The sequence below is a fragment of the Python bivittatus genome, unplaced genomic scaffold, assembly GCF_059951505.1.
Source record: "Python bivittatus isolate LINGU-HERP-01145 unplaced genomic scaffold, Pbiv_v1 ctg000610_np1212, whole genome shotgun sequence".
NCBI classification, from domain to species: Eukaryota; Metazoa; Chordata; class Lepidosauria; order Squamata; family Pythonidae; genus Python; species Python bivittatus.
This window is the reverse complement of record NW_028277088.1, coordinates 30485929-30507906: the sequence shown is the minus strand read 5'-3', so window position 1 is coordinate 30507906 and position 21978 is coordinate 30485929. Positions and strand designations below refer to the sequence as shown.

Sequence of the window (21978 nt, the reverse complement as noted above, 5' to 3'; positions counted from 1 at the left end):
GTTTTAATCCAACTTTAAAAAAGGAAGGCACATCACTTAAGACTTAAGTCAACAGTGGACTGGCTGGACCTAAAAGGGCAGCAGCGACCACGCGCGCACTTGCAGCCCTCGTGGGAACACTTCCCCCTGGCGCGCCCCCCCCCCATGGGTGAAGCCGACTGGACGCTCCACACGCCCATCAGTCTCCGCCTTGAGCCCCGTCACGTGTGCTCGCGTCCCGGTAGAACCAGGCCCTCTCCCCAGCCCGCTCGACTGGCTCCTCCTCGGTCGCCGCCTCCTTTTCCGCCCCTTCGTCCACCGTCTTAACCTCAAGCTTGCCCGCCTGCCTTGCGTCCGGCGGTAGGTAGACCGATATTTGCAAGAAGTTTTGAGGTGGGGGGAGGGATCCTGCAAGCGACGCGGCCAAGAGTTGGTCTTTCCCCCCGGTTCTGGTTTCAAACTCCCTCGAGCGAGAGTGGGAGGAGAGCGCGCCAGAGAGCGCGCTTTTCAATCGGCTGGGAGGCTGCGATTGGAGAGCCTGGCTCTCGCGAAGTTTCTATCTGCACCCAGAAAAGTTAGCCGATTTCGATTTTCTCGGGAGCAGGGAATGGTTGCGCACCCGTCGCCCCCTCTTGGGTCGGCGTCTTCTCAGAAGCGGGAAATCCTGTCCTTTAGAGAAAGTTTCTTCAGGTTGGATCGGAAAAGTGTCCACCACCGTCTTGTGTCCGGAATGAGCAGCGATTCATAACGATGGTGCAGGAGGGGGACATTCTGGTAGGGAATTTGTATCCTTGTATGTGGTTACACAGTTGCCGGATCCGTAAAGCTGGTAAAGCCGGGATAGGCAACCTGGTGCCCATCAGATACTTTCGGATTGCAGATTCTGTAACTGTTAGGGTGGCCAGATGCAGCTCTAGCTCCATTCTTTTAGCTTAAAGAGGCCAAGATAGATGATGTGGAGAGAAGCGCTGGTAGACCCTCCAGCTCTGCTACAGCCCTTAACACAACTCTTTGGGTGTGTTGAATTCTCCCAAATCCGCAGCCAAGCTATCACTTTACTCCAGGAAATTCTAGGAGTTGAAATCTGTGCATTTGGAAAGCACATTGGTTGGGGAAGATTATCATAAGCATTGGCTGGAACTGAGGGGGACTTGTAATGAAACATATCAAGAGGATATCAGGTTGTCCATTACTGGCTAAATAATAACAGAGCTGTGAAGTCTGTTGTATATCTTCTTTTTGGCCTTGTTAAAAGAAATTCTGAACATTCAAACAAAAAATGTTAGTGAGGGGACCTGCAGGTTTGGGCAAGTCAGCTGTGCGTACTGAACTCCTGGTGTTTCTTCTGTCTTCGATCTCCCACCTTCAAGCTTGGAGCTGCAGTGGATGACTGCCGGGAATCAGTATAACTGCTTTGAAAATTCAGGGTTATTTCCCCTGCCCGCCCCCCCCCGGCCTAAATTGGGGCTTGAAAATATAGGTTCGTTTGAGTGCATAAGCATTTTTGCCAGCTTTGGGGCCAGTTTCTTTTCCTAGATCTGGAATGAAAACCTGGGATTTCTTTTGGCTCTCGGTGACTGGAGATAGTCCAAACCCATTATGAGGGTAAATTTATTTCCCTAACTTAGCTGGAAATAAAATTGGGATTCCTTTGGATGGCTGCTGTTCTTGATAACTGAATGCTATTTTACCCAGTTGCTAGAGAGCAACAGTGGAAGAGGGTTATTGCCTTCATGTTCTGCTTGGGGGTTTCCAGGATAGATCTTGATGGACACTGTATGATACAGAAGGGCATTTGCCATGGTCTTGCAGGGATCCTGGACATAATGGAAGGCTAACCAGGGAAGGGTGATGAGTAGACCTTAGTTCTCTGGTTGTGATGCCACTGATCTCATACTCGGAATTAAGAAAGTTGTCCAACCTACTAATTGAAAGACAGTGACCTGGACAAGTGTGTCAAAGGGGTAAATCCTTACCATAAACCATACCTAGCCTAAAACACTCTTGGGGAGAGGGAGGGGGTTCACCTGTGGGTTTTAAAAGCCTGTACCTCAGTCAATTAACCATTGTGCCCAAACTGCTAAAATGGAATGGAAAAAATAAACTTTAGTAAGCAGATGGAAGAAAAGAGTGTTTGTAGCAAGAAATCTTTCTTTTATGGAGAACATAATGCATCACCATCATGTTCTCCATAAAAGTTGCTAACTGTACACCTGGTATGTGTTGAATAGCTCTCATTTAAATTAAGGTATTTGGCCACACTGGAACTCCTGAATGTTTTAATATGACTCTTAAAAATCAGTACAAAGGAGGGAGGCTGGAATGAAAGATTTTTTGGAGCTTCGGAGTCCATCACTATCCATACACAGAAGTTGAAAAATGTACTTCACTGGAGAATGCTCCTCCCATTAATAATCAGTAATTACAACTCTGTAATGAGTTCTCTAGTGCAAATGCAGAAGACAAAATTAGTTTGGCATGTAATGATCACAGCAGTTGCTAGCTCAACTGTACAATAATGTAAGAATTAATAGGCTTGTTCCTGGAAGCCAGTTATTCATTGCAACTAGACTTCATGGCTCTTCATGTACATTTTCTGTTAAATTGTTAAAAGCTATGGAGCTTCATTTTTTAATGAATGTAGGAAAGCTTTAACAGTATTAGAAGAGGACTGAGAATAGTATAGAACAGTCTTGGCTTATATATTACGGAAAAACTCTTTTTCACTAATAGAGCACATGATTCAATTCATAATTCGATTCCTGGCATTTTTAGTTAGGCGGGGAAAGTTTGTGATCTGAAACCCCAGAGAGCTGTTGCCAGTCTGTGTGGACAGTACTGAGTTCAGTGGACGATTAATCTGATTTGGTAAAAGGCAATTTCTTCTATATTTTCCGTGGGATGCTCCTGTTCAGCCATACCCTTGTATTTCAGAATATACCATTTTTTCCACCAGACAGCACTTTTATCACTGAGCGTGCTGAACTTTGTCGGTTTATTTTTTTAGGAAATGCATATTTAATGCTGTATTTGTTCTCTGAGATCTTCAAAACCTGCAGATAATGTTTTATTATGAGTGCATTGTTTTGGCTATATAACTATTAGCCCTGGGGAAAATGAAATTGCTGTCAGCAGATACATAACAATGATCTGGACTGGAATGCCACTAAAATGTCATGGAAACCAACAATGTTTCTCAACTTGTTCTTAGAGCTCTGTGCAGCAACTAGTATATTTGTTTCACTAAGATGTCTTACTATGTGATGTTGTTCCTTAATTGTCTTATGATAAGCTCTATTTTTGCTGAAAGGATTGTCTGTTTTGGGGCAGATTTGGGCTTACATTAATAATACATTGTTGTTGTTTAGTCGTTAAGTCGTGTCCGACTCTTCGTGACCCCATGAACCATATTGCGCCAGGCCTTCCTGTCCTTCACTGCCTCCCTGAGTTTGCTCAGTTTCATGCTCATTGCTTCAGTGATGCTATCTAACCATCTCATCCTCTGCCGTCCTCTTCTCCTTTTGCCTTCAATCTTTCCCAGCATCAGGGTCTTCTCCAAAGAGATCTCTCTTCGCATTAGGTGACCAAAATATCTGAGCTTGAGCTTCATTATCGATCCTTCCAATGAGCAATCAGGGTTGATTTCCTTTAAGATTGACTGGTTTGACCTCCTAGCAGTCCAGGGGACTCTCAAGAGTCTTCTCCAGCACCACAGTTCAAAGGCATCAATTCTTCGGCGCTCGGCCTTTTTATGGTCCAGCTCTCACAGCCATACATTACTACTGGAAAAACCATAGCTTTGACTATGCGGATCTTTGTCGGCAAGGTGACGTCTCTGCTTTTTAATATGCTATCTAGGCTTGCCATAGCTTTCCTCCCAAGGAGCAAGCGTCTTTTAATTTCATGGCTGCAGTCTCCGTCTGCGGTGATCTTGGAGCCCAAATAAATGAAGTCTGTTACTGCTTCCATTTCTACCCCTTCTATTTGCCAGGAATTGATGGGTCCAGATGCCATGATCTTAGTTTTTTTAATGTTGAGTTTCAAGCCAGCTTTTGCACTCTCCTCTTTCACCCTCATCAAGAGGCTCTTTAGTTCTTCTTCACTTTCTGCCATTAGGGTGGTATCGTCCGCATATCTGAGGTTGTTGATGATTCTCCCTGCAACCTTAATTCCGGCTTGTGATTCTTCCAGCCTGGCATTTCTCATGATGTACTCTGCATATAGGTTAAATAAGCAGGGTGACAGTATACAGCCTTGTCGTACACCTTTCCCTATTTTGAACCAATCGGTTGTTCCATGACCGGTTCTAATTGTTGCTTCTTGGCCCGCATACAGATTTCTCAGGAGACAGGTAAGGTGGTCTGGTACTCCCATCTCTTTAAGAATTTGCCACAGTTTGTTGTGATCCACACAATCAAAGGCTTTTGCATAGTCAGTGAAGCAGAAGTAGATATTTTTCTGGAACTCTCGTGCTTTCTCCATGATCCAGCGAATGTTGGCGATTTGATCTCTAGTTCCTCTGCCTCTTCGAAACCCAGCTTGTACATCCGGTAGTTCTCGGTTCATGTATTGCTGAAGCCTAGCTTGTAGGATTTTGAGCATAACCTTGCTAATAATACATATTGTTCTTAAATGTAAGAATACTTTATATGCTAGGTTATAATTGACTAGATATCTCAGGTATTCTCTGTCATTCAGCAGTTCTAGACTATCATTTGGATAAGGACTCCCATTTGTGTTTCATATTTACTGCCCAGTCTTGGGGTGGTGTATAAATTGGTAATAAATAATTAACTATTTATTGCCTATACCTGCACATCTACTGATTGGCAACCTGAATCAACCTGCCTAGCATCTTCTCTCCATTGGTTTATTTTTTTATGTTTTCCTGGGTGTTGCTTAAGGAATAGAGTTGAGTAGGAAATTAACAACATGGTAGTATAAATGTGATAGATTGTACAAAGTGATTAATCTTGCACAGCTGACTATTTTCCATTTCTTTTTATGAATTGAACAGATGCTCAAATTGGCTGATATATTTAATGCCCCAAGTGATGATGAAGACTTTCTTGGTTTTGGATCTGATGTTCCCATGGAAACATTGTCACTGGAAGACAGCTGTGAGAGTTTCGATTTGCTTGAATCAAGAAAAATGGTAGGGGAAACCTTTGTAACAAATTATGCACCGTTTTCATCCAGTAAATAAAACTCCTTGTAAACCTCCATTTACCCATGGCCTAAATTGCAACTTGATTTTTCTTGTAGAATTGCTTTCTAAAATACAGTACAATGAAGCAAAGAAAGTGTAATGAAGTGAATTTTTTGTTCTTGCTTTATAGAGAGAGCCTAGTGTAGTTCCCAATTTCTAATTCAAATTCATAATTCATAATTTATCTCAATTGGAAATAGGGTCTTTGTCAAGCAATTTACCTCACAATAGTTATTACTGTAGCTGAAGGTGCTATTTCTCTAAGGAAAGCCCTTGAGGGGGGATAGGAATTGTGTCCATCCTTGTATCACTGAGACCTTGTAAATGAGACATGTCTCAGAAGCGGTTTAACATAGGTTTCAAATTCAAACTGTTTCATCTCTTTCAGGTTCAAGTTAACTGGTCTCTGCTCAAAACTGGCTGTCCACACTCTCTGGGAGTGTTCTTTCCTTGAAACAACCTCATTCTGAGGCTGTTTTGAGTCAGAATATTCCCAATAAAGTTGGAACAACATTGGAACATTTCTAGTGAGGTCAGAACAGCCTGTCTCATACTCAAACCATTCAAATTCAAAGAATTTTGCATACTTCTAATTTTTTAATTAGCATTGTGGGAGATGGGAATTCATACTAGTACCCAGAGTCACCATAGGGCTGAATAAAAGTCAATAAATCACTTCCATCAATATGACTCTAATTTATTTTAATAAGTCTTAGTGTTGAATACAATGATTGTATTAAGATATATTTCTTGCTGGGCATCCAAATAGCACTCCCCCCAAATTAAATAAATGGAATAATTTTTAAATAATGCATTTAAAAACTGTTGAAATTTGAAACAATTTTTGGAGAAATGCCTGAGGTCGGAAGATGATGGTGAATTGTAATTTTTCCATATTCAGATTGTGCGATGAACTGGCTTGGTTCTTAGGTTAGTCACATTTATTGCATGGAATGATCCACTAACCCACAGAAGCTGTGTTTGTGTGCTTACCCACATGATGAGCTTAACCATTGTTTATTCAGTTAATCAAATTTTAGGAATTTGCACACTGTACTGAACCATTAAAGACTTGGGGCTGAGTTTGCAGAACACACTAAGCTAAAATATGGTTAGCTAATGTGTGGCTTATTGTATTGTCTGGATCCACTCGGTATCTATCTTATCTGGATTGAGATCAATTTATTGTCCTTTGACCAGGCAGTAAGCCAACCAGAGTTTCACTGGAAAGGTGCAGTAAAGCCAGAAGTTATCACCTACCTATTCATGGTGTAGTCTACATTTATACTAAGCCTATCCCCTGATTTCATGTACATGTTGTAATAGCATGGTAGTAGAAACCACTGAAATACCCTCTGGTAGATTTCTCATAGAACAGAGTAATAATTCCCTAGTTCCCGTAACTATAAATATCCATTCAAGAAGGAATGAAATTATTTTAAAACAGATCTTCTTTCAATTAACCAACCTGGATGAAAATGTTGTCTGTCTTTTTGGATGTTTTACGTTATATCTCTTAAGTCTCAACCAAAACAGCCTGTGGTCAGTATAAAGGGAGCTCATCAAGTTATCTGCCCCTGGTCTGTGGTATCAAAAGCCATGAAGCTCAAGAAAATCAAGAAGTTGTACTCCTGACCTTCTCTATACACAGGTCATCCAGTTGGGCTTTATTATGTATGGCTGTGTTTTATCATCCTTTTCATTTGGAAGGATTTCATATTTTATTTCTGTTATTCATCTGGATAGTAATTTGTTAAATTGCCTGTTTCTTGTTTGTTTTAATTGTAAAGATTTGGGGGATATTTGCGGTACTCTTCATGTTGAGAACAGTGTTGTGTTTTTATGCTTGATGTTGCAGGATTCCCATTTGAAGTCCAAGTACCTTACTGAGCAGCTGAGAAAGATTTTTACAGAAGACATAGACTCAGAAAATGAAGTGTTTGAAGGATTTTCTTCAAGTGAACATGAAGTAAATGGCAAGAATTATGTGGCAGTATAATATGGCTTCATGTACTTTTATATATCTTTTAAATGTTCAGTTGTTGGTTATTTTGGCTGAGGACTGTAGCTAGCATTGTCATTTAGAATGTGGGTAACCCTGACAATATTTCCACATTTTATTCCCGTATCTCTGTTGCTCTAGCTTGCGGGAGAAGAAAGCATTGTTGGCCTGAGGATAAGTTGAGGTGTAGGCTCTTCAGTGCAACTAATATTAATTGTGAAGAAATGAACATGGTACACTGGTTTTAGCATCAAAGTGAAAAGAAGGAGCAATAATATTTAAAGTCCTGTTTATGCTCTTTAGGGTTTCAGGCATATGCCTTTTATATCATCTTTTAACTGGGAATTTCAGGGAATGTACAAGTATCCTTGATTATGCAGAGCACCCATTCTTCCAGTGAATATGGAATTTCTTTTATTGCGTAATCCAGTACTTGTCTACTAATAATGTTTAATGGGGCTTAGTATTGTGTAGGATTGTGGACTTAAAGCTGTTCTCAACATATAGTTGTAATTTCTGTAGTGCATTTTCTCTTAAAGTTTTTCAGACAAACTCTGGTGCCTGTGAAGTCAGTTATATGTTTGAATTCATTGACCATTCAGTTGTGACAATAAGCTAGCTCTTGTTTGGTTCTGGAATTGAAAATATTTTTACTATAATATTCTCTGCCATCTTATGCAAATCCTGGCCATCTGTCGTTTGCTCTTTTTCTATGTACCCAAGCCAACTTGAACAGTTCACATGAAATAACTGTTTAAATTAAAAATCAGATAATTATGAATCTATTTCGTTTAAAAATCAGATTTTTTTTTTAAAGATACCTTTTAATATGATTGATGTAGCTAAGGAAAATAAAACATTAGCTTTTTTCATGATACAAGTACAACTGTAACATAGGTTGCTTTATTCACCCTTTTTTAGGCAGTGGAATCAGAACTAGAGAATAACTCACCCTTAATGGAGGAAGAAGAAGAGAAGGAAATTAAGTCATCTCATAAGAAGAGAAGCTTTAGATTTCGTGTGGCATTACAGTTTCCTAACAAGAAATCAGCTGAAAAGACTTCCCCTAAGTTCTGTTTAACGGACAGTAAAGAATCTCCTTTTCTTAAACAAACAAAAAGTAAAATTTGGGGAAAGGCAGACCAAGATACTTCTTCAGGATCCGAGGGAGATGAGGCACCAGAAGAGAACTCTAATGCGCTTTTGAAAAGAGATATGAATATCAGAGAAAATAAAGCTGTGGTAAGAACTAATTCAGCATTCTTAGATGGCATTAATAGTCAAGAAAAGAAAGAAATGGGAAGTTGTTGCACACATAATTCTAACCCCCGCATTTGTTTTATCAAACATATTTTGTATCTGACAGGTAAATTAACTGCATTTTAGTGAGGGATCCAAAAGTGGACAACCTATTTAGAATCATGGTTAGTAGGAACAAGTCATTTTCAAACCTTATTTATGAAGCCTTTATGCATTACTGTAGTTCAAACTATCACCATTTTGTTTGGGTTTGAATTCCATATCAACTATAGACTTGTTCTTGTGGTTGCACCCAAGAGGAAAACTGAGATTCATTCTTGTAATACTATATCACATAGTATTAATCTGAATGCTGGAAGTTTAATATGACTACAAAAAATGATGCCCAAAGTTTTTCAGTGGAGCTCCACTTGGAAGTTGCAAATATTTTCCTTGGATCTCATACCTGCAGTGGGTAAGACCAGTGCCAAAATTTGGCATACCGTCTGCCTTCATACTGCCTCCTCTCGTCACTCAATGGGTGAAGAAGGACTGAAATGATTAGTTATTTTTGTCTATGCTTGTGACTGTGTATAACCATATATTGGTACTTATTTCATTTTAAAGCATTGCACCACTGTAAAAAGCATGGTGTGCTTTGCAGTTGTAGTCCTTCCCTTTGAATGAGTGATAAAGCCTGCTTACGTGGCATCTATATGTGAAGCAGTTGCTTCCATAACTTTGGAAATATGCATGAGTTCATTATTAACTCCAAACTTTTGCTGTAATATTCTGAACCACAGTGAAACTGATCATACCAGTGCAATTTTAAAAACTATGTGATGCATGAGTAAAATGATTCTTAAAAATGGGAGGATTTATATTTTTTAAAAAGGCATCATGAAATAGTATATAGATAAGATTGCCATTAAAAAGTATTGGATTTATAGAGAAAATCAATCCATTTTCCCATTTCAGCTTGCCCAGTTATTAGCAGAACTGAATTCTATACCTGCCTTATTTCCAGTGAAAACCCCTTCCTCAACTCCTGTAAGTATTAACGAAATTTTTCACAGAAATTTGTGTTGCATTTCTAAGACTGAGTGTATATCACTAATTTTTGCAGAGGCATAATACTGTTTGTGACTGCTTTTTCTGAGATATTTTATACTTGGACTAAGTATTAAAAACAATAAAGTCATAAAATTGTGACTTTTCCTTTCAAACACTTATGACTCAGAAAGGATTAGGTCCCTATTCTTGCATTTGCAGAATTTTTCTTCTAGTATATGTATGCATGGATATGTTTTTTTTTCAGACTCAGGAGCTTCCAATATATGTGTATACGCTCTTCAGAAAGGCATGTGAAATCACAGACTAATTGAAGGACGCAAGACTAGTTTTTCACAGTTTTGTGCACGTCCTTGACCAATACAATAGCTAACATATTGTTAATAACCTAATACTGCATTCCCCAGACTAGTACTCTTTTGATGTGAATATACTGCAACCTGTGAATTGTAGATTTAGTACATGTTGAAAAGCAATTTGTGGAAGGTTGTAGTTGCCTAATAACAACAGCAACAACGGCTAACCTAAATATAGCAGTAGAAAAGTGGACAACTGCCTCCTTTTCCAATGACGGTGGTTGGTGAATGCTTCCTGTTTCTTGAAGTACTGTCTATCCTAGATCAAAGAATTCTGTAACTAATGTTTGTAAGAATTCTGTATCTCTAACTCATCTTCTAGTTTTGTCCAAATACATACCTGCTCTTGTTATATACTCCCCTAAATCATGTAGCGACCGGCAGTGTGCCATAATTCATCGATTAATAATAAAGAATGAATTTGAGGTGTGTTAAACAAAGGTGACCATAATTTTATAGCTAATGCTATGTGCCCATAAAGAAAATGTCCAGATGTGAAATCTCTCTTTTTTTCTCTAGAAACAGAAGAAAACACCAAGGAGAACATTTTCAGAAGGCCAGATACAGCGTCGAACTAACCCGGCCAGGAACGCTCGTCCTCCAGAAAAATTTGCTCTGGAGAACTATACTGTTTCAGCTGTCAGATTCGCTGAACACCTTAATAGTTACAAACACCAGAACTTATTGAAGAAAAGACTAAAAGGGGTACATGCCAAAATTATGTTCTGGATTTGTTTGAACAAAGAGTAAATTGCAAGTAGCAAGGGTGGTACTTACCAAGCATGAGCTAAACATTTAAGTGAACGGCCTAGTGTCTGTCATGGTCATGAGTAGGATGTCTTCTGAGTTTTAGATATTGCTTGAATGCTAGGCTTACAGGCTGTTCCAATCATAATAGATTCTGACTACAATAGACTTTGGACTAAACTGACAAGCTCTAGTGGGTCTTTTGAAGGTCAAGGATAGTCCAAAACATATTGGGGATGACACCTTGTCTATCCTGATCCAGGAGCAATTTCACTAAATTGCCTATGAAATTTGAATATGCTCTATTCTAGAAAATGCCAATCATGTCAGGAATTAAATGGAGTGTAAAAGGCAACAGAATGAATTTTGGAAAAAAATACAAAATTTTGGATTTGGCTGGACAAGAAAAAGCATGAAGTACAAATGAATTGCACTTAACTTCCTCTTCATTTCTACCATTTCTGTAATACTTTCTCATCTTTTATCCTGCAACTATTGAGTGGTGATATACGGTCAATTAGTGGTGGAGAATTACATTTTCAGAAAAGTAAGTCATGGGAGAAAACAGGGAAGGCTATTTTTATAAAAAGATTAAGTGTCTAGTAAATTAGTGAAATCTAAACTTATTCTATGGTTTAAGAAACAATTTATAACTAAACATATAACAATGTATTGTTTTATTTTACTAGATAATTTTTTAAAAATGACTTACTTTTAAGGCAAGCATAAACAACATTACATTTTCCAAAATATAAATGTTTTAGTGTGTAATCCTATACTTGCCTATTTAGATTCAAGTCCCTTTGAGTACAGTGTTTTAAGCTGCATTTGATTTAGAGATGGTGAATTTCCTTTATAGGGTGTTTTAGGAATGCCCAAAAGAAGAAGATTATCAAGATATAGTTCATTCCGAACAGTTGATGATATAACAGATGAAGACTTAGAAAATATTGCAATTACAGTTAAAGATAAAATCTATGATAAGGTTTTGGTAGGTAATTGTTTTCTTTATATACTTTGGCTAACATACATTTAATTAATACAATGCTTTAGATCAAACCAGTTTTTTACCCTCTTTATGTTCATGATGTTCTTTATGTATCTTTCCACTTATATAATGATCAAACTGCCACAGTATTATTTGTATTGGTTCAATGACATTTTCTTTCACCTTCCCATGAACAGGGTAGTGTTAATCTTCCCTACTGTCATATTGTACTGTGAAGTATTTAATATTTTAATTACAGTCTATAATTATACTGATGATTCTTAGAACACAGACAATAAAATAACTACCAATAAGTTATTTATCTTGTCAAGGTATCAGGAGAAGTGCTTGCCTCAAAAAAGAAGTTAATACTTAACTTCTTATCAGGAATGTAAAGCAAGATAAAAAATAGAATAGAGATTTGGAATTGCTTATAATGCTAAGTAAAGTAATTTTTGCCCAATAGTTATCACTATCCAGAATGAAATTAGTGTGAGCGTCAGATTAAGTTTGACGGGCTGGTTTTAGTGTTGCTGTCTTGTAAAACCTGAAGCATTGCTACAGCATTGTAGAACTAGTGCAGGCTTTTCAAGCTCCACTTATAAATTGGTATTCCAGTCCAGTTCAGTGTATTAGCTGATTCATCCTGCATTATTTGAAACATGCATTTTGTATTGGGAGTTGTGGAAAAAGCTTTTTCATATTCCAGCAACAAAAATGTGCAATTACTTATGATTTTGGAGAATAATAATTTGTAAAAGTCTTTATAAGGATGATATGAACAGGTTGAAGAAAAACACCATGTTTATCTCCAGATGCATTGGAAATGGCCTTCTAAAAATAATATTATAATTTATCTCAATTGTGCCAATATTAGGGAAGCACATGCCATCAGTGTCGACAAAAGACAATTGATACAAAAACGATTTGTCATAATGAAGACTGTGGAGGTGTGCGGGGACAGTTCTGTGGGCCATGTCTTCGTAATCGCTATGGAGAAGATGTGAAATCAGCACTTCTGGATCCAGTAAGCCCCCAGTTGCTTGAGTTGTGGGATGTACAATGAAATGGGATATACAGTGAAATTATTGGTGATCTGGTTGCTTTTTCTATTACATATGCCTTCAGAAACAAGTTAACACTGTATCTTTATGCAGGCACTAATTTTGTGATTGCTGTGCTTATGTGATAACACAAAATATTATTTATAAGGTGAACTAATACTCTTCTCCCACTTTTAAGGAGTGGCTGTGCCCTCCTTGCCGTGGAATATGTAACTGCAGCTACTGTCGTAAACGTGATGGTCGTTGTGCCACAGGAGCACTTATCCACTTGGCAAAGTTTTATGGTTACAACAATGTAAAAGAGTACCTTGAAAGGTAAGCAGATACCTAAAATACTGAGTATAGGGTAGTTTGTATTAGAAATATTTCTGATATTGTAAGTTCTATGAAATCACTGTATGTAATAGTCTAATTTAGTGTGCTTATTTTACTTGTGCTTTATTTATTTAGATTGATACCCCATCCTTTCTTCAGGGTGGTGTACCTAGTGCTCCTTCCATTTTTCCCCATATCAAACTACCCAGTGGGGTAGGTTGGGCTGAGAGAGTGACTGGCACAAAGGGTCCCAATAAGCTTCCATAGCTGAGGGTGGACCAGATTCTGGGTCTTCCTGCTCTTACTCCAACTCCTTCCCCACTACAGCTCACTGGCTTTCAGAGCTGGGTGAACTATTCAGAGAAATGATTAGTGAAGCACTACTCTCAGTCTGCTGTTGGAGGTGTCACACCACATCCTCCTGAAGATTTAGGCAGATGCTTCCAGGGTCTCCCTTTGTCATTTGAGCATACATATGAATGCACAGGAGACCCTTAAACCAGGACTGCTGCTAAAGCAAAGCCCTAAGCAACAGCCCAAAGGCAAGGGATAGTGGGACCTGTAGTTTACAACCTCTGGAGGGGCACCATTGTATATCCATGTCTGTGATAACTGTTGAACACATCATTATTGGTGCATATCTTCTATAATACATTACTGCTGCATCCATGAGCAGTTACAGATGCCACAAAATCCAGAATGAACAAGTGGGAATTGTTTGCGTTTTGTGTTTTTACCTGTTATTGGGTTCAAAGTAAAACCCAGGATTCTCTCACATACTCTAATGTTTGGTGAGATAGGAATCCCCAGTATCCTGTGGCATCGTACCTCAAAGTCTACCACAGAGGTTATGGGTAAGTCTGATTTGTTTGTGTTCATATAACTTTTCTACAACTTTTGCAGTCATACCGTCGCACAAGTAATAATTCTATTTATCTGAGGTTTTGATTATTTGCTATCATGTCCAATATTTTTGCAAAGGTTGAAAGAGACTTTCAGTTTGAAAAATAGTTTTATGAATGCATTTAATGATTTTGCTTTTTTTCCTATAAAAACCATACCCTTTTACCCTTACCCTTTAGACTTACCCTTTCCATTAGAAGCTAGAACAACACACTTAGTGTGATTATAACTCTCTGAAATGGAGCTCATAATAGCTACGTCCTCTTTCTTAACCCCCAAACCTTCTGCTTTTTCTTTTACAGTTTGCAAAAGCATCTTGGTGTGGATGACTGAAAATACCAGATATAGCTATGTGAATTTTAATCTTGGTGATTTACGTATACTATTTTTACTTAAAGATTTAAATCTTGAACTCTCATTCATTACCATTATGTTGAAATAATTTCAAAAATGTAGAAAATAATCACTTTTGATCTATTAAATATTTCTGAGGACAAAGGCTGTTAACATTGGGAACTGAATATGTCAATTTTAAAAAGCCAGTGCTAGAGCAATATTTTTGTGCATATAATAAATAATATGGTTTCCTACTGTTTAAATTGTTCATCTACAAAATAATTCTCTTTCGAGTCTTAGTTTCACAATCTAATTCTAAAATATTACACCTTATATTATATCTAGAAATAGTATATTGACTCTCATTTAAATCAGTGCTTCTCAGACCTTTAAACTTCTGAAGGCAAGCAACCCAAATTACCCTTAATTCTTCTTTCCACACAGAAAAATGATATAAAAAGCCCAGTATTGTTTGAAATTGGAAGGGCATAATGCAGCCCAGTTTAACTCTTACCAATTGAAAACAAATAAGCATTTAAGCTCAGAATTGGTCAAATCCTTTAAAAAGAGGTGGTTTGGAAACTCATCTGAAGCACCTCTTTTCAAATCATTGAAGTAGCAGTGTCCTTTCTTAAGGTCATGTGGCTATTTCAGAAGCTGCTTCCCCACTGTCACATCCCTTAATTTTTTTCTCCAGCAAAGTTAACTAGATGTGTATGTATGCCCATTGCAGAGCCAGCTGGGAGCACCTTCTGAAGTCCAGGACAGGACATGGCTGCTCTAATGATTTAAAAAGAGGTGCTTCTTAAATGCCCTCTTTTGAAGGACCAGCATGGTCTTAAAATATATATATATATATATATATATATATATATATATATATATATATTTGTTGAAATTTGTCATTCAAATCAATTGGATTTAAAGGGCTCAAGCTGAACTCATGGCCAAAAGCTTCACAGGGAAAGGAATGAATCTTAATCTGGAATATTTTTATCAGTTTTGTCTTCTGCTAATATGTAGTAAAGTGAAGAGCACGATGCTTTGTAAAGAATGACAAAAGATAGGTTTATGTTTCTTTGGATGCAAAGAATAAGGCAAATTTCCCCTCAGTTTCTTTCCATTTCATCATCTAAGACTGCACTTTATGCATACTGAAGGAGTTTATATTCAAAGTAGAAATAGCCCAGTCATATTGTGTTTTGCAGAAGCATGATGTAATATAAGTTTTCACCACTGATTTGACACCATTTTAAGCTGCCATTTATGTGTCCTTGTGAAAGAAAGGCTAGATACTTGAGGTGAAATAAGGATAACATTGGTAGACAGACAGACAGAAACTTCATTTCGGTCATTGACCAATAACATTGGTATGTATCTTGACATTCAGAAATTAGTGTTTATGACTTAATATTTTACATAAATAGCAAGAAAAGTATGGAAGTCTTTGCACATTCATCATTGTTTGACCGTTTGTTTTCATATTCAATATGCTAATTCTCTTAGCAAATTAATTAGGGCAACAAACAACTAGTTTAGGCACTGGATCGTTTAACCCAAGTTTATTTTCATTTTTTATACTAATGTTAAATGGAAGAAGATTTCTTAATAGTGGGTCTATTTTTTATGGTAACCATGGGCTGCGAAAATACAGAAGATGACAACAGAGTTAAGTTCTATATGTTTTTGCTACCATACAGGAGTTGTCTGGATTTTTGCAATCCAGATAAAGTAGTCCTACTATTTTTAAAAGAAGAAAAACATATTTTAGTCTCTGGCTATAATTAAGATATTTTGAGTTTTTGTTTAGGGCCAGGCTACATGCTGTGTTATACATATAACATACAAGTGTCTTTTTAAAAATAACTTAGATTGGTCTAACAGCGTATATCTGAGCTTGATCTGGGTTGAGACCACACATGCAGTTTATGGACATTTGAGATGTTATTCCTTTATGTGAAAGAGGGGGAAAATAATCAAAGGATCATCTGCATTCTACATATATAACATACGTGATTCAGTGACTTAATTATTTGGTACGTTCACTTGTATGTGCGTACTGTTTTTATATGCAGTAAAGTAAATACAGCTTGTGCATTAAATAAGCATAAATAGAAGCATTATTTTGAGGGTTGCTTGTGATAATTCCAAACAGAAATATACATGATGTAATATGTGGACTATTCTACCTTGGCTTAAGTAGCAAAGACTTGTGCCTGCAAGTATATGGCTAAACTTCCAGAAGTAAAGCTACCCCTGCAAGGACCCACTTGGCCGGCTTTTCTTTAGTTTTTAAATTAAAAGTCCATATGTAGGTGGGCCCTCTAACTTTAGTTTTATAAACTGGACATTTGTAAATATGCTTGGTTTCTTGCTTCTCTACTGGAACTGCTCTTGCAAAGATGACTGGCAGCATTGGAGTCAAGTCCTTCAGTCGAGCTTCAGCTACAACTCCTGCTTGAGTGTCCCATCTTGCTCCTGCAACCACAGAAATACACATCTTAACTTGCAGGGCAGAAGTGTGCAGCTAGCCAAGTAGAATATCAGTCACAATTTGTGTGCTTCTTCATATGCCTGAAATCCTATTGATACTAAATTCTGTTTTCTTTTTAAAAATAATGGGGCTTCCTTTTGAAAAGATACTGTAGGAATAAATTGTATTATAAATGCACTGTAATGTTTTATATACTGTGACAAAATTTGAATCTTAGCTTCTTATTATGAAAGGAGAAAACAATGTTAAGTCTAGTATTTAAAGTATCTACTGTCTTTTGACAAGAACTATCTAGTACTTTTGAGACATGGGGAGGATGTACCAGACTGTTGATTAAGGTTATAATCCTGGTTATTTTGGAGAGGATATAGCTAGTATCTTAGTAATACAGTATATACATTTCAAAATTTGAACAGCAAATAGACAATATACTTTGATCTTTTGCTGTGTTGTGCTTCATGTTGACTTCACAGCATTGTTAAAATAATAAGGAATACTGAATTTTTTGAAATAGAAAACTTGCTACATTTGTCATTGATCCAATAAAAGTATACTTCTATTTGCTATGTCTGATACTGATCATTTTTCCATGGCTGGATGCTTTAACTAAGTCATCGCAATTATAGAATTTCAATAAACTTACCTTCCATATAAAGCCCAAAAATATATGCACCTTCCCTTGGTGGATGACCATAATCTTCTCTACTCTTTTTGGTGACATCGGTAGTCAGACACATCTTATCCAGAGACCAGTTGTTTTTCCGTGCCGTAGTTTGCATAATGGCTTTCAAGAATACATGGTTGGTAGAAATTATTATTTTAAGGGCTGCATACTAATTACTATAGATAAGGTAGTATAACTATAGGAAACAACAGGAACGTTATTCTAGAGGAAAAATTTGATCCAACTTTCTAGAAGTAAATCTAGATTCATCTAATCAGGTAGATTGCTAGCTCGGTCCTGGATGATAAAAAAGATTTGGTAATTGCAATAAACATTAATTTCATACAATTTATGGTATTTCTTAAAAATATAAGTCATGCTTGTCTTGGCACTGAAGAGCATTTTCTAGAAACTATTCCAAACCAATTTATCTTTAATAGTGAAGCAGCTTCTGATACAGGTTATTCACTGCTCCCCGTTTATTCTAAAAATCTTGTTGATTCTATAGATGCAGTTTCTATGACACCTAAGCCATAATATAGTTTAGCAGCAAATGTCAGTACCCATGCCTTACTTGTACCTATGTGGCTTTTCATACATTATTGGAAATCACACTCCTTTCTACTCATAGAAAAAATAATCTGGGTACAAGTACGTTCAGCATGTCATGCATCCAGTGTGTCTTATATCGTCTATCAGTGTTTGATTTCCGCCACCTTCGCCCTTGATAAGTTTTTAAATAAGCTTCTTTTATTCACTCATTCATTGGTTCATTCATTCATTCATTCATTCATTCATTCAGCCAATCAATCAATCAATCAATCAATCAATCAATCAATCAATCAATCTATATGGCCGCCCACTCACCAAAGTGAAAACTGATGTTTGTACTTTGGAGATTTTAAAGGAAACTAGCTGTTAAGAAGAAAAAACAGTTCTTCAAAATTATTTTAAAACTATAGGCCTACTATGCAGGATATTTTGCTTGACCTTTACATATGATGAATCAATATGAACATACCAGTCAAAAAAGACTGAGGATTAAAGAAACCTGGAAGCCACACTACTGCAGGAAGTACAAGATCTTGTGTCCAGGTATCAAGTTCTCGGCATCGTAAAAGGAGGTCATTAAACCTGAACAAAAATATAGCAAGGTAAACATGGGCATACAACGAATTAATTTTGGGAATAATTTGCATTATATAATTTATATCACTTTAACATCTATATTCTTGCTTATTAGTAGTAGGTGATACAAGTTGTATGGAATAGCCTGTTGTATGTGAATTATATTATCTACTAATAAACAAGAAAATATATGCTAAATTGGGGACAGATTAATACCCGATCTAGGAAAAATTTTAGAGGCTCTTCATCTCTTAAATTCTGAGACATACCTAATGATATCAAAATGTCAACAACAGTAGGACATGCAAAATCATACTAATGTAATTATGTTCATTTTAAGGTTCAAAAAGATTTTTGAAATTTAAATAATGCTTTTTTTTAGCTTTGAAAAATACAATTTATGATTTATAAGGTAACTAAAGAGGTCCAATAGTTAAAGAAATGCATTTACCATTGTGCAAGACTGTAAGTAGATGGATAAGCCAGACTGCTCCATGCATCTGGTACCAGGTCATAAAACAGCGATGACTGTAAGGTTTCCATGCTAGATGAAAATGTTAGCTCACCCTAGAAATTTGGACCAGAACAAATGCTTAAATTTACAATCCCAGTTTAAGACCCTTTTTTTTTTTCATAGTACATGTTACATATTCCTTACTTTTAATCCAAGGTCTAACTGTTTAATTGATCGTCGTATCTCTCTAATGAGAATATTCATCCTCTCACATTCTTGAAAACACACAAGAATATACGGGCTTCGTACAGCAGACTTTTGCATTATTTCAGCCAAGTTAAATTCTTCTGGCAGCTTCTCCAAAATTTCATCCAGAACATTCTTCACCTTAAGTTATGAATGCAGAGCAAAATTACCAGATAAGTATTCTGTTTACATTTAATACATGCTCTATACAGCAAGCTCTGGTTGGAATAAATGTTGAACAGTGCATAAAAGAATACAGGGATATACATAATGCTTGTCATTTGGGGTAAGCATGAAACAGGAAATGCATTTTGTTTCAAACTTGAATCAAAATATTGTGATCCAGAAGTTCTGCCAAACTGTTTGGAAATGGCTGTAGTTCAGCATAAACAAAAGCCAAAATATTTTGGTTGTTCAAATGAAACAAAATTGGAAGGAGGTTTTTGGGGCTCTTAGGGTAAGTCTGGTATGCATTGCCCTGTCTCCCTTCCTACCCTCAACAGTTCCTGGCGTGGTATATCCTACTGGTCCTCCTGATCTCAAGGTCTTCCCTTCCCTACCTCCTCTCAGCCATCACCAATTCCATTACTTTTTCCTGCTGTTCCCTCTGCCCACCTTGGCCTGAAACAGTTACGTTTCGGTCTGTATCCGAAACAGAATGCCCCTGCTTCATTCCATGTATAGATGAACATAACTGAAATAAGTGTTTCAGTTTAGGCATGGACTAAAGCTAATTCTTCCATATGCGGAACAGTTAATGCATGGAATGTTTCACACATACCTACTTGTTAAATATTTATGTTCAGGAGGAACAAAGTTTTAACTCTGATTGCATTAAAATTAAGAATTAATGTGGTTCTGTGAGGGTATTATGGAATAAGCTTTTGCAGAACACCACGGTCTCACCTTTTCTTCTGCTGACTGTCCTATAATTTCTCCAGCAAGCAGATTTCTGGGCTGCATTTCCAGCAGAGTTTTGAATAGGTTATCAGACAGCACCGTTAAGAAACCTATCTCAGCATTAGGATGGAGGCCATACAGTGCAGGGCTTTCAAGGGGCAGCATTTCATCAATATATTTGTGGTAGCCAATATAATCCAAATTGGGAGGAGATAGGAAACCAGGAGCCAAAGCAAAGTCGCCTTCAAGCTGCAGTTAGAAAAAGAATATTTTTCATCTTCAAGCAAAATCCATTCAACACTGGGATATTGTCTGTGAAAGTGTAAAATTCTTATTTCTTATTGTAGTACTTTCAATAGGTTATTTTTCAAGTAGGAAGGCATCTCTCTTATCCATGATGGGTATAATAGGAACAGTTCTGGATGCAACCTTGCTAAAGAAGTTGTCTTTAAATAGCAAGAAACCTCATGCAGAACATTCACAAGTAATTGTATAGTCCTCTGGATAACATAAAAGGATGTATGGATCAGTGGCAAATTCTATTCTGTCACAGGGAAATCAATCTATATTGCCAAATTGTAATGAGGTATTTTTCCACATTTGTCTGTTGTTTAACATAACTTATGTGATTATACTAATATATATTTTTCCACACAGCTGCCCTAGCATATGCATTTTATCTGTATAGCTTATATGCCTTATTTAAATGCAACTTAGCCCTAACATTTTTAAATAACGTTTATCTGAATATACAATTAGTTTTATGAATTTTTCTAGCTGAGAGCAACAGATGGCTGAAGACTGACTATATCATAGCAATGTCCATTTTGGAAAATCACAATAAAAGTTATCTGATGGTTTTCTTTTATAGCCTTACTGATCTATCTTTAATTACCCCTATAACACCAAGAAAAGACACATTCTAGTCCCAATACCTTTACAAACATGAGATCAGCCCCTCTCCTGCTATTGTTCTTGCAACTGGTATTTTAAGACAAGCTGCCCCAACCTGTAGACCACCTTTCAGCGAGCCATCTTGAGTAAGCAGAGGCTTTTTTTTTTTAAATCTCATCAATACACATGTGGTAATCTACTTCTCCCCAGCTTACTGCCCCTCCATCCACAGATTGCAAATGGGTCTTGTTTATTCTTGTAGATTAATTGGGAGAGAGTCTCTCTACACATGGGTCCATAACAGTCTACACAAGTATGTATTACATTTTTTTTAATTTCCAGGGGTGCACTGGACAATATTGGACTTTTAGAAGTATCAAAGACGAACAAAATGAGACCCTGTTATGCTTCCCTTCTCATTGTACTGCCCTAGCTCCCTCACCCCTTCTGTAAATTGTAAGGGGCTCAAATTTTTTTTTACACCAGCTGGTCCTAGCCAACATCTAGAATAACCCAGCCAACATGGATATTGCTAAACATTTTGGGAGTTGAAGCCCAAACACCAGAACAGTTCCTGGGATGAGGGAAGCTGCCTTATACCTTTCTAATTTAGTTTCCACCTTTACATGATTCCTGGAGACCACAGAACATGTCATCAATGGTTGTGATGAGGGGATAAGACTGTTCCCTTCAGGTGTAACGCTGCATAACTGCAGATGCTTACATGTAGATCCATATTTCCCTCTTGCAGCTCAATGGCCTGTTTTGGGTCCAGTCCTGGTATTCAGTCATTTGAATTCACCAATGAGGAGAGTGAATTCAAACTACTGAAAAGTAAAATATTACCTGCTTTATTGTACAGATGGATCAGCCTCATGTGTTACAGCTATGGGAAACCTGTTTTGTATAGGGTGGGTGCACTCAAGGTCCTCTCCCTTAAATGTTGCCACCTGATGGGACTTCAGAGGTGCGCCTTCTCAGTGGCTGCT

The 21978-nt window shown here is 37.3% G+C and overlaps 2 protein-coding genes across 3 annotated transcripts in view; one reads left to right on the top strand and one right to left on the bottom strand.

Annotated features, from left to right (window-relative positions):
* Positions 1-204: 204 nt before the first annotated feature.
* Positions 205-15040, top strand: CDCA7L (cell division cycle associated 7 like). 2 transcript variants are annotated; one of them, XM_025174112.2, is made up of 10 exons: positions 205-339; positions 4997-5134; positions 7047-7157; positions 8112-8432; positions 9408-9479; positions 10376-10561; positions 11463-11594; positions 12469-12618; positions 12834-12970; positions 14176-15040. In XM_025174112.2, the coding sequence occupies exons 2-10, from the start codon at positions 4997-4999 to the stop codon at positions 14204-14206; spliced, it is 1278 nt and encodes a 425-aa protein (XP_025029880.1). In that variant the 5' UTR covers positions 205-339; the 3' UTR covers positions 14207-15040. The 2 variants fall into 2 exon arrangements, with proteins under 2 accessions (XP_025029880.1, XP_007439781.1); XM_007439719.3 differs by lacking the exon at positions 205-339 and adding an exon at positions 573-753.
* A 1399-nt stretch (positions 15041-16439) lies between these two features.
* The window catches only part of DNAH11 (dynein axonemal heavy chain 11), a 149306-nt gene continuing 143767 nt past the window's right edge, over positions 16440-21978 (bottom strand). Inside the window, exons 77-82 of the mRNA XM_088150680.1 lie at positions 20102-20344; positions 19154-19336; positions 18947-19062; positions 18389-18501; positions 17347-17487; positions 16440-16687 (exon numbers count right to left, since the gene is read on the bottom strand). Coding sequence (XP_088006806.1) covers positions 16440-16687; positions 17347-17487; positions 18389-18501; positions 18947-19062; positions 19154-19336; positions 20102-20344 — 1044 coding nt within the window. The remainder of the gene's footprint in view (positions 16688-17346; positions 17488-18388; positions 18502-18946; positions 19063-19153; positions 19337-20101; positions 20345-21978) is intronic.